Source organism: Quercus lobata, chromosome 3, assembly GCF_001633185.2.
Source record: "Quercus lobata isolate SW786 chromosome 3, ValleyOak3.0 Primary Assembly, whole genome shotgun sequence".
Taxonomy (NCBI): domain Eukaryota; kingdom Viridiplantae; phylum Streptophyta; class Magnoliopsida; order Fagales; family Fagaceae; genus Quercus; species Quercus lobata.
Genome location: NC_044906.1, coordinates 9,387,962 through 9,401,245, shown reverse-complemented (window position 1 = coordinate 9,401,245; position 13,284 = coordinate 9,387,962). Strand labels below are relative to the sequence as shown.

The 13,284-nt window shown below is 31.5% G+C and overlaps 1 protein-coding gene and 1 pseudogene across 1 annotated transcript; both read right to left on the bottom strand.

Annotated features, from left to right (window-relative positions):
- Positions 1–1,174: 1,174 nt before the first annotated feature.
- Positions 1,175–2,478, bottom strand: LOC115979118 (peroxidase 5-like). Its single transcript, XM_031101083.1, has 2 exons — positions 2,086–2,478; positions 1,175–1,918 (listed from the first exon to the last, which is right to left on the bottom strand). Exons 1-2 carry the CDS (start codon positions 2,299–2,301, stop codon positions 1,175–1,177), a joined length of 960 nt encoding a protein of 319 aa, XP_030956943.1. The 5' UTR covers positions 2,302–2,478.
- An 8,308-nt stretch (positions 2,479–10,786) lies between these two features.
- LOC115979190 lies at positions 10,787–11,951 on the bottom strand (annotated as a pseudogene).
- Positions 11,952–13,284: the final 1,333 nt, after the last annotated feature.

Below are 13,284 nucleotides of genomic sequence, written 5' to 3'. Positions count from 1 at the left end.
GGTAGACTTTGTCAATACGTGACAAAAAGGGGGAGACATAGATGACCTATTTGGTTTGTTTAGGGGGAGAATATAAAAAACTTTTTGTTGTATCTAACTTAGGGGGAGAGTTATTATTATTTTTTTTATTCTGTTTCATATTATTGTTTATATGACTTTATTATGTGTTGTTTGAAATCAAGAATTTACTTTATTTACTTGTATTTTTTCCACACATGCGGTTATGCATTTTGTTTTGTGTTTCAGGAAATATACAGGTTGATTCAATTGAGCTGCTGTCTACACTTGCAATTGATGGATAGTAGTTAGAATTGAATTTGTTTTATGAGCACTATTTGTGTAAAGGGCTTTTATTTTGTAAACTTTGAGTTTCTAGTTGTGTTTTGTTACGGATTGCCAAAGGGGGAGTTTGTTAGGTTTTAAAGACTTAGGTTTTTATGTATTTAGAACTCTAATGTGTATTGTTGGCAAATCATGATCAAAACAATGTGTTTAGAAGTGTTTTAGTCTTGCTCAAAGTTGTATATTTTATGTAAAGTTGGAATCGAGTTAATGCAGAAAGTATTGTGCATTCCGGTCTGGCTCGATCGATCGAAGCTTAGGCTCGATCGATCGAATCTCGGGCAGAATGTTTTGTTCTGCAGATTTCCAACTTAGCCCTAGTTGTTTAAAACATTTAGGGTTTTCTAATTTTTCCTAAGTATAAAAAGCAAACCCTAGTCACGTTTTAGTGTTGCTCATATTGTTGTTTGTGTAAATCTCTTGTGAAATCTAGAGTAGCTTTCTTTTACACAAACTTAGGGATTTCAAGGAGGAGCTTGCATGTGGTCGTGTCAGTAAGTTCTACTAGTGGGTAGTAATAAGAAGTCGAGCGTGGGGGCTTGTAAGTCTTATTGTATGAACTTCGATTTTTTCTAGTGGATTTGCTTTTTACCTTGAGGATAGCTAGGTTAAATCCTCCCCAGATTTTTACCGGTGTGGTTTCCTGGGTCATCATATCATTGTGTTATTTATATTTCCGCTGTTTTGCATGATATGATTATATGATTGTATTAACCTAGATCTGAAACTTGGATTAAATAATCACTTGGCTAATTACCTAGGTTAATCTGATTGTGGTTTTAAGGGGTCTAAAAATCAACATATATTTAGTTCACAAACCTACAATTTTTCCTTACCTCACCCTGACTTCCTGTAAGCACATCAATGTAACCCATTTTTGCCATAGCTGCCCCAAACTTATAAGCTCATGCTTGACCGTGCCTTCATTATTTCTAACAATTTCAACTGTTGAAGTGCTGCTCAAAAGAGATTGATCAGAGGTCAATAAGCCATGGTGGTTCTTCAAATTTTTATAGTACTTATTATCAAGCCTATATGGTGTAAGTACATCAAGAGGTACTGTTAGATCATTGCCATTATTAGCATTTTTTGGACGCTTGGTCTTTAAGTCTCTAGCAAATATGGGATCCATTGAAGGGTCTTGTAGACTTGTTTCATTGAAATTGTATAATCGCTCTGAGAAAGAAGAACAATGTGACCTTCCAATGGAATGTGCCCCAGAAAGTGTCACCATTTCATCAAGACTAAGTCCTTTTCGTGCAAATCTTTCTTCTAGTTCCTGAGCATTGAGGGTAGGTGGTGGAAGGTTTTGATCGGGCTCATCCTTACGTGATACCCTGCCATCACGGCGTCCTGATGGCACCATGTAACTTATGCCTCCAACTTTGTAAGCACTGACACGAGCAGCAAATGTAGCAATGTCTGCGCATGAGACTGTTTGTGGGCATTGAGCTTCAAGTTCAGCCTTTGCTTCAAATATCACTTCAAAGCCTCTTAAGCTTGGATCGTTGGCTCGATTGTCCTTCTCGGCTTGATTTCCAAGGGTTGGATCAAGTAGGATAGAAGCATCACAACCCTGGCACAAATAACATGTACAATATTAAACTCCAAATCTTAGTAATTAAGTAGCTTATAAGGTATATTCGAAGAAAAAGAAGAAGCAAAAGGGACTACAAATTTAGGTATAGTTTCGGTTAAACATATTACAAGTTAATTGGTGGTTCAAAGAGCGAATTAACATACCCTGACGAAACAGTCATGAAAATGCATTCTGATGAGGCCAGCAGCTAGGCGAGGGTTACTTGACACAGCTTTGTTCACAGTGTTTCTCACAATGGTCTCTGCAGAAGGACAAGTTGATTGATAGAAACCAACTTTGAGTGATGGCATCTCCAGTGACATTGACACCATCATAGACATAGTAACAAAGAAAACCAAGCAAAATTTGATTGTTGCCATAGTTACTCTACAACCCAAATACCGCAATACTCTAATGAGGGAATGAATAAGACTGAGAGTAAAGAGCAGAGAAAGAACAGCTAAAGAAGAATATTATAAGCAAGATGGAGATGAAGATAAAGGTTGTTGTTAGCCAAGTATTTATAGGAATGAAGTTAGTGAAGATGGGACTGGCAGTTTTACTCTGTAAACTAAATCGTGTATTGCTGCATAGAAGAAAGACTTGAAGCTGTCTAAGTTTGAGGGTTTCTATGGTAACAAAGAGGAAACAGTCCTCTTTGGCTCACTCCAATGTACAATAGCTTTTTTTACAAGATCTTCCATCGTATTAGCCCATTAGAAATTGAGTAGTTAGTGATGCATTTATGTTCTTTGACTGTTAGGGATGTCAACTTGGCAGTGGGGAGGGTAAGAAGGTACAATAATGTACGTATGTATATACCCCACAGACATGCATCTACTGCAGACTATGTCAATGAGCTCAATTTTCTGCATCTCTGTATAGTTTTTCATTATATTTTAACATCTTGATTAGGACAATGGAAATAGATGGAAGAGAAGTACTGAAAGGGATAGTGGATCCCACCATTATTCATTTATTCTACTGTTTGATAGTTTTTCAAGCGCGTGGAAGGTAAGAAATTAGGAAAATGATCATTTCCCTCAATAATTAAGAGAAATAAATTTTTTTTGTTCCTAATTTATTTTATAGATTTTCAAATAGACTAGGAAACTAGAATTTAAATATATATATATATATATATATATCCTTTTCTATTCCGTTATATTTTTATAAAAATCTATTTATTTCATTTTATGTATAGTATTATAATTGAGAAAACAAGTGATCAACCGAGTAATTATTCTGTATTTTCAAAATATAATAACGTGGTCTCTCCTCTCACATAATAGTAATAGGGCATACTTATTAAATTTATAACTTAATCTACCATTCACATACTAAAGGAGAGAGTACCTAATAATTTCCCTGATTAAGCATGACAAACTACCTAGATCTCCCATTAATTGACCAAGTAGCCAGCATTTCATTATCAGTTGGAACTCATTTTAGATGATCATTTATTAGTCATCTTAAGGAAAAGGTCCTCTTTGATTGGTGAAATGCCATTCTCAACTTACAAATCCAAACTTTTATTTGGTGGACTAAGACAAAATGAATAGTTACGAAAAGACAACTTTTAGCTTAGTTCAACCCCTCAACATTTCTCACACTTTTCTTCATAATTATTTTAGTTCGGCTAGATAAAAATTCCACATAAAATGTCACATACTCCCTCACATTGAATAACCATTCACTCGATATGAGACCACCAAAACACCTGGTTTAGAGAGGGTGTGAAAATTTCTGTGAGCACAAACTTAGAGTAATATTTTTCCCATTTGACAATTGTGCATATAATGGACCACAGAAAAATCAATGGGCAAGTTGTTCACATCCTACATCATGTTCATAATTATTAGTTGGAAAAATGCACTATATGCATCATGTGGTCGTAAATGTCCTAAATTTGTTGTGTTATTTAAGAGGAGCTCTAATTGTGTTGATGAAATAAAGGGTTTCTTTCATTTATTCTTTCCTCCATTTTTTTTTTCTGAAAAAATAATGTTAACATAGCCTGATCCCTTTATAAAAAAGAAAAAAGAAAAAAAAAAGAATTAAGGTTCAAATCTCCTATCCCCCATCTATCATCTACTATCAATTAACCCAAAAAAAAAAAAAAAATTAAATAACTAAATTAATGGAATATTTATCAGGATAATAATCTAGTTAGTTGAATTAGAAAAATATAGTAGTTTCAAGGGGATTTAGGATCCTTTTTGTTCTGGTTTTATTTAGCTAAGGGAACCTCAATGAAAAAAAAAAAAAAAATGCACAGCATTGGGCCTCAAAGCCCAACGAGATCCCAGGTTTCTACCAACCCAACAAATTAACAAATAACTCCCAAATCCAACCTTTCAAACAAAAAGCCTGTAACATAGTCCTAAATTAATCAAATGGCTTCCAGGTTTCTACTTTCGAAAGAAGCAACTTCAGCCACAACTCAAATCTTCAAGCAATGCATTAGAGCCTCCTCAAGCCTAAATTCCTAGGCAACTTTATCCGAAATTCTTTCAGCACAAGCCAGAGGCTTAAATCTAAGACCTAAGCACCACCCAAAATAAATAAATAAAACTCTCAAAAGGTTAAGTGTTAGATACCTAATTCCAACATTGGTAAAAAGAGAAAGTCTACTAAGTTATAATTAATTAGACTCATCATACGTGCTTTACGCGTGCAATAATTTTATTTATTTATTTATTTTGGTTTAGTGTTATAATGTTTAAAGTGATATATAAATAACTATGTGTGTGTGTGTGTGTTTTTTTTAAGAAAGATGTAAGGTAATGTGGAATACTTTTTAAAAATGAGATAAAGATAGTGTCCTAAGTTTTAGGTCGAATGAAGAAGATAAAGAAAAGAACTTAAAATTTAGGAACAATAACCAATTTGTGTTTTTTAATTTGAAATTATTTAACTAAAAAATAAGGGCATTTTAGAGTGTTCTTAAGAATTTATGTGAGAGTATTTTAGTACACAAAAAATTGAAACCTGAATAGAGAATCATGTTATTAATAGCATAGATAAAATGTTGTTCAGTCAAGTGTTAGAACCTAATTCCTATCACAATTCCCAAGTACCACCGGTTTTGTTATACTAACACTATCTCCTTTTTCTTTTTCAGGAACCAACATGTTTTAGTCTTCACTAACTCATGAGAAATTATTCACTCCCACAATCTTTTTGTAGGAGTGAATAATTTCTTGTAGAGTCTTCACATCTCAAACAGGAGGTGTGGGTCCCAAGGTGTGACCTATGTAGGACCCACAACTTTGTGAGAGGAGGTAGGACTCCTCCTGTAAGAGTAAAAAATTTCTTCTAACTCATGGTGCCATTTATCTAGTCTTCATAGCAATTAATTATTTTACCCAAACAACTTGATTGAAAACCATATTACATATTAAACCATTATATAGTAAAATGAGATTTACATCATTTGAAAGTAAATTAAACTCTAAAAAATGGATTAGTTTAACATAAATTCAATGTTTCACATAATTTATTGCTCAATAGTTGGTGGAATTAATAAAATGAAAAGTTTGAACAATTAATTTTGCCACTTTTGGTCGAAATAGCCTTATAACTAAATAGTTATAAGGGACAACTACCAAGAGCCTTATAACTAAATAGTATTGTTTGATTCTCCCAAAAGGGAGAACATAAGTTTGATTCCCTCATTTGTTATATAAAAAAGGTAGAGAGTTATACATTGAATTTGGTTGAATGAAAAATCAAAATCTGTAAGTGCAGGTAAGCTAATTAGACAATAGCTCCTTCAATTTATTTATTTTTGTTGCAATCACTACTGCAAACATTTTTTTTTTTTTTATGATTTTTTTCAAAAGTTAATAATGAAATTATAAAACAAGGTTATAAATAAAGCAATGAACATAATTTATATGTTTCCAAGCACGATGTTATGTGGATTTTGTAACATCCAACAAATTCGAGTTTATCCCATTAATTTGTCAACAACATTTGTTCAAAACACTTACAAAAGAATTAATTTACACTTGAATCAATAGTAAATAATACAAAATAATTTCAATTGTCACATGACTCATAGCAATAAACTTATAATATCTAGTTCACAAACCTACAGTTTTTCCTGATCTCATCCTAACTTCCTGTATGCACATCAACGTAACCCATTTTCACCGTAGCTGCAGCAAACTTATACGCCCATGTTTCACCTTGCCTTGCATTATTCCTGACAATTCCAACCGTTGAAGGGCTGCTCAAAAGAGATTGATCAGAGGTCCATAGATGCCATCCCTATTTAAAAAGGAAATAAATAAAATGTAAGGAATTAATAGTAAAATTATTTTATTTAATAGATTTCAAATAGACTAGGAAACTAGATTTTTTTTTTTTTAATCTATCTATTTCTATTCCGTTCTATTTTTATTAAAATTTATTTGTCTCACTTCCTGCATGCAATAGAAAAATATATTGAGAAAACAAGTGACCAGCCAAGTAATTATTCAATATTCTTAAATACAATGATATGCTTTATATATATATATATATATATATTTATATATTCAACATAGAAATTCTACTCTAACTTAATTTAGGTATATAAGTGTGTGAAACTCCCTTCTAGAGACTTGAATCATGACCCTTGCCCCCCACACCCCACAAGCACTTAATACTTGTGGAGTAACTTAATATTGTATATATATCAAAGCATTAGTGTAACTTAATCACACTTTCTATTCTTTCCTGATTCATCAATAAAGTTCACGTTTTATTTAGAAAGCTCTTAATTTAACATGGTATTAGAGTGTAAAATCCTGAATTTGATCCTTGTCTCCTCTACTCTTCCTCCCATTTGAAATTACACGTGTTGGGTCTCACCTATTAAAATGTAATTTTGGCCCACACGTGAGAGTCTGTTAGAATTGTGTGGTTAAATAATTAAATTTACCGTATATATCCTAATAATTTAACATTTTGGGACAATCGATAATTTAACACTAATTAAATTTGTAGTTAAATTTGCCATTCACATATTAGAGGAGGGACTACCAAAAAATTTTCATGATTAAGCATGATAATTAACTAGGTCTCCCATTGACCAAGTAGCTAGCATTTCATCATCAATTGAAACTTATTTAAGATGATCATTTATACGTCATTCTAAGGAAATAGTCTATTCTCTATCCTATGAAATGAATTTCTCAGCTTAGTAATCCCAACTTTTATTTCGTTGACTAAAACAAAATGATTAGCTGTGAAAAGATAACTTGTAGTTTAGTTCAACCACTCACTGTTTCTCACACCTTTCTTCATAACTTTTTTAGTTCGGCTAGATTAAAATTCACACACTCTGTCACATTGAATAACCATTCACTTGATATGGGGCCACTAAAACATATGGATGAGAGAGTGGGTATGAAATATTTTGTGAAATTTTTTGGTAAGTAATTAAAGATCTATCGTAATGTTTTTTTTCCATTTGACAACTGTATAATGGATCACAAGAAAATCCGTGGGCTATTTGTTCACATCATGTTCAGAATTATTAGCTGGGGAAATGCACCATAATGCATATCTTGTGGTTGTAAATGTCTTGAATTTGTTGTGTTATTTAAGAAGAGTTCTAATTTCGCGGATGAAATAAAGGATTTTTTTCATTCATTCATTTTTTTTTTTGGTGGGAGAAGGGGATAATGACTAAACCAAAGGAAAACCAATGTTCAAAATTTTTTACTCGGCCTCTCATTAGATAACTGACTTAATGGACTGTTGAAAAGGGTAATGCTTTTTTTATTATTAATAATTAGATAATTAGTGGGTTCCAGTTAACTCAACTGGTAAAATTTCTGATGGTTGTATATCAGATTTAGAAACTATCTTAAAAAAAAAAAAAAAAAAGATAACTAGGACTGTTGAAAAGGGTAATACCTTTTTTTATTATTAATAATCAGATAACTAGGCAGTGCAAGCTCAATGGAAATAATAAACAAGACGGCACAGTATTGGGCCTCAAAGCCCAACAAAATCCTAGGTTTCTGCCACATGACATCAGGCTCTAACAATCCAACAAATTTACAAATTACTCCCGAATCCAGCCATTCAAGCAGAAAGCCTCAAACATGGCCCATTCTACTACTTTTGAAAGAAGCAACTTGAGCACCACAGATCAAATCTTCTAGAAATGCACTAGAACCACCTCAAGTAATATAAATTCCTAGGCAACTTAATTATAAATTCTTTCAGCACAAGTCAAGGGCCAAGATCTGAGACCAAAGCACATAAATAAATAAAGACGCCCACAAAAGGTTAATGAGGTCAGCCTAATTCTTACATTGATAAAAAGAGAAATTCTATCGATTTATAATTAACTAGTCACAAACCCGTGCTATGCACGAGAACCTACTTGTTTGTGTGATAGACTAAAATAATTATATAAAATTTAAAATTGATTATGAAACTATACTATTTCATGAATTTCTCCTGTTTCACTTCAATTTTTATTATGATTTGATAAAGAAGTCATTGTTTGAACGTGAAATATCTTGTGAAAAATCTACCAATTGATTTCAGATATTAAAATTCTCAAAATGCCAAAAAATATTAAAGAATAAGAAGATTCACTGCCTAGAAAATTTTAAAACAAAAAATATATATATATATATATATACATATATATATATTTATGACTACACAATAAAAAAATACAAGAGAAAAATAGGTTATCTTTAAAAGAATATATAATTCATGGTATAACCATTGAAATCAACTAAACATGTTCAAATATTGCAATAACTAACGCAAAAATGTAGATATTAAAACTTTCAAAATGCCAACAAATAAAATTAAAGAATCAAATGATTCAGAGTATATAAATTATTGAAACAATACAAATACATATATATATATATATCTGATAGAAAATTATATTATTTTAAAAAATTAAATGATAGAATTAGAGTCCCAAATAAATTTATGAGTTTGAATAGCACCAGGACATAATAGTATGTATGAGTGTGGCATACGGTGATATATATATAAATTTTTTTGTTGTTGCCTAATATATAATAGCAAAAAATAAATTAACGTATAATGAAAAGATTTTGAAATAAAAAAAAAATTATATTCTATAACGTAGAGTTCAAGAAGTTTGGTTGTAGGGTTTTTAAAAAATTAATTAACTTTTTTTTTTTTTTTGGTTTATTGCAATAAAGCCGATACTTATCCTTTTATTGCAGTTTTTTATTTTTATTATTATTATTTTTTTTTTATAAATAATCATCTTTGTGGCATATGGTGATATATCTTTAAATTAACGCATAATGAAAAGATTTTGAAATAAAAAAATTATACTCTATAACGTAGAGTTCAAGAAGTTTGGTTGTAGGGTTTTTAACAAATTAATTAATTTTTTTTTTTTGGGTTTATTGCAATAAAGCTGATACTTATCTTTTTATTGCAGATTTTTTTTTTAATAATCATCTTTGTGGCATATGGTGATATATATTTAATTTTTTGTTGTTATCTAATATATATAATAGCAAAAAAATAAATTAACGCATAATCAAAAGATTTTAAAATAAACAAATTATATTCTATAACGTAGGGTTCAAGAAGTTTGGTTGTAGGGTTTTTAAAAAAATATCAGATTTTATCCAAAAAAAAAAGAAAAATAAAAAAAGAAGATAAGTATTGGGTTTTGGAGAGAAAAATAGTGTTTTTTATTTTATTTTTTATTTTTTAAATATTGTGTTGTGCTGATGTGGAAAATTATGGTGCCAGCAAAGGCTTCGGTTTTATATATATATATATATATATAGATTAATAACGTTGTTCGCTTTAAGTGCTTGAAACCTAATTCATATAATGAGTCCAAGAAACTTATTTTAGGAACCAACATGTAATTTGTCACAACATGTGTTACTAACTGATCACGAGAAATTATTTACTCTTATATGAGGAGTTTTTACTTCTCAACATGAGGTGTGGGTCCTAATATGGGATCCTTGGTAGGGCCCACACTTTCCAAGAGAGGAGAGAGGACTCCTCCCGTTGGAGTGAAATATTTCTTCTAACTTATGGTGCCACTTATCTAGTTTTCATGGCAATTATATTATATAAACAACTTCATTCAAAAATACAGAGTAAACCATATTTAAAATGAGATTTACATCATTTTGAAAGTAAAAATCTATAAAATGGATTAGTATCATGTAATTAAATTCAATATTTCTCAAAATTCATTGTTCAATAGTTGTTGGAATCAATAAAATGGGAAGTTTGAACAATTAATTTTTTCCTCTTATGGTCTTTGTTGAATGAAATTGTATGCTTCATATGTAAGTGCCAAACTTAGGGGGACTAACTATTAAGAGCCCTATAACTCGATAGTATTGTCTGATTCTTTAAAAGGGAGAACTTATATTTGAATCTCCCATTTATTATGTCAAAAAAAAGAAAAAAGAAAAAAAAAAGGTAAAGGGTTATATATTGAATTTGGTTAAACAAATAATCAATGTCTAAGTTCGGGTAAGCTAATTGGACAATAGCTCTTCCAAATATATATATATATATATATTTTTTTTCTTTTTTTCTTTTTGCGTTATATTCACTACTACAAACATTTTGTATGATTTTTTCAACCAAAAAAAAAAAAAAAATGGTTGTAAATAAAGTAATGAACTTAATTTTTAAGTTCCACGCATAAATGGTATGTATATTTTGTAACATCCAACAAATACAAGTTTATCCCATTAATTTCTCAACAAATTTTATTCAAAAACTTACAAAAGAATGAATTTACACTTGAATCATGTTGAAGAATGAAACATTGTAAGCAAATAATACAAAATATTTTCAATAGACACATCAATAAACCTATAATATCTAGTTCACAAACCCAGAATTTTTTCTGATCTCACCCTGGCTTCCTGTAAGCACCTTAACGTAACCCATTTTCACCATAGCTGCTCCAAACTTATAAGCCCATGTTTCACCTTGCCTTGCATTATTTTTTGATAATTCCAACCGTTGAAAGGCTGCTTAAAAGAGATTGATCAGAGTTTAACAAGCCATAGTGGTTCTTCAAATTTTTATAGTACTGATTATCAAGCCTATATGGTGTAACTACATCAAGTGGTACTGTTGGACCGTTGCCATTTCCAACATTTTGTGGGCACTTGATCTTTAAATCTCTAGTAAATATGGGATTCATTGAAGGGTCTTGTGGATTTGTTTCACTGAAATTGTATAATCGTTTTGAGAAAGAAGAACAATGTGATCTGCCAATGGAATGTGCACCAGAAAGTGTCACCATTTCATCAAGACTAAGTCCTTTTTGCGCAAATCTCTGTTCGAGTTCCTGAGCATTGAAGGTAGGTGGTGGAAGGTTGTCAATAGGCTCATTTTCACGTGACACCCTACCATCACGGCGTCCTGATGGAACTTTGTAACTTGTGCCTCCAACTTTGTAAGCACTATCACGAGCAGCAAATGCAATAATGTCTGCACAAGAAACTGTTTGTGGGCATTGAGCTTCAAGTGTAGCCTTTGCCTCAAATATCACTTCAAAGCCTCTTAAGCTTGGATTGTTGACTAGACTATCTCTCTCTGTTGGATTTCCAGGGGTTGAATCAATTAAGACAAAGGCATCACAACCCTGGCATAGATAACATAGAAAATATGATTTAACTAACAACTTAGTAATTAAGCAGCTTATAAGGTATATTGTTTTAGCGGGGAAAAAGGGAAATGAAAAGGAGAATGGTCTGCAAATTTAGGTACAGGTTCTAGTAAACATATTACAAATTAAGTGGATTGCAAAGTGCTAACATACCCTGACAAAACAGTCTTGAAAGTGCATTCTGATTAGGCCAGCAGCTAGGCCAGGGTTGCTTGATACAGCTTTGTTCACAGTGTTTCTTACAATGTTCTCTGCCGAAGGACAAGTTGATTGATATTAACCCACTTGGAGTGATGGCATCGCTAGTGACATTGTCACCATCATAGACATAGTAACAAAGATAATCAAGCAAAATTTGATGGTTGCCATAGTTACTCTACAACCGAAATACCCTAATACTGTAACGAGTGAATGAATAAGACTCACGAGTAAAGAACAAAGAAAGAACAGATAAAGAAGATTATTAGAAGCAAGAAGGAGATGAAGATAAAGGTTGTTGTTAGCCAAGTATTTATAGGAATGACTTTAGTGAAGATGGGACTGGCAGATTTTCTTTGAAAACTAAAACTTGTATTGCTGCATAGAAGAAAGGCTTGAAGCTGTCTAAGTTTGAGGGTTTCCATGGTAACAAAGAGGAAACAGTCCTCTTAGGCTCACTCGAAGATCTTTCCATCCAATTAGCCTCTTAGGTTTTGAGTGGGTAATGATGTATTTATGTTTTTTGACTTTCAGGGATCTCAACTTGGATTTTTTTTTGTTTGGGGGGGGGGGGTAAGAAGGTAAAATAACGTACGTGTATATATATAACCCACGTACATGCATCTTATACAGACTAGGTCAGTTAGCTTAATTTTCAGTATCTTTGTTTACAGGTTTTACTTTTTCATGACATTTTAACGTCTTGATTAGGACAAGGAAATGGATGGAAGGGAAAGGGGTAGTGGATCCCACCATTATTCTACTATTTGAGAGTTTTTCAAATTTCAAGAGAGCGAGAAAGGTAAAAAGTTAGGGAAAATTATCATTTTCCTCAATAATTAAAGAGATTTTTTTGTTCCAATTTTATTATTCAATGGTAGGTGCCATCCCTATTTAAAAGGAAAGAAATAAAATATAAAGAGATTTAATAGTAAAACTAAATATTTTTTTTTCTTTTCATTTTATTTTATAAATTTCAAATAGACTAGGAAACTAGAATTAAAAATGTATATATATTATTCTATCCTTTTCTATTCAATTATATTTTTATAAAAATCTATTTATCTTATTTCATGCATTCATTATATATATGTGTGTGTGTGTGTGTGTGTAGTATTACAATTGAGAAAACAAGTGATTAATCGGGTAACTATTTAGCATTCTCAAAATATAGTAACATGCTCTCTTCTTTCACTTAATAGCGATGAAGTTATTAAATTAATAGTTTAATCTACCATTAACATATTACAGGAGAGATTACTAAATAATTTCCATGATTAAGCATGACAACTAGTTAGGTCTCCCATTGACCAAGTAGCTAGCATTTCATTATCAATTGGAGCTCATTTAAGATGATCTTTTATATGCCATCCTAAAGAAAAGTTCATTCTCTGTTTGATGAAATTCCTTTCTCAACTTATACATCCCTACTTTTATTTCGTGGACCAAGACAAAATGAATAGTTGTGAAAAGACAACTTTTATAGCTTAGTTCAACCACTCCA

What these genes read in the sequence shown, in the direction of transcription:
- LOC115979118 (XM_031101083.1), bottom strand. Translation starts at nt 2,301, where the DNA reads ATGGCAACAATCAAATTTTGCTTGGTTTTCTTTGTTACTATGTCTATG. An exon ending in TTCATGACTGTTTCGTCAGG is followed by an intron (nt 1,919 to 2,085) that starts GTATGTTAATTC and finishes TATTTGTGCCAG; the next exon opens with GGTTGTGATGCTTCTATCCT.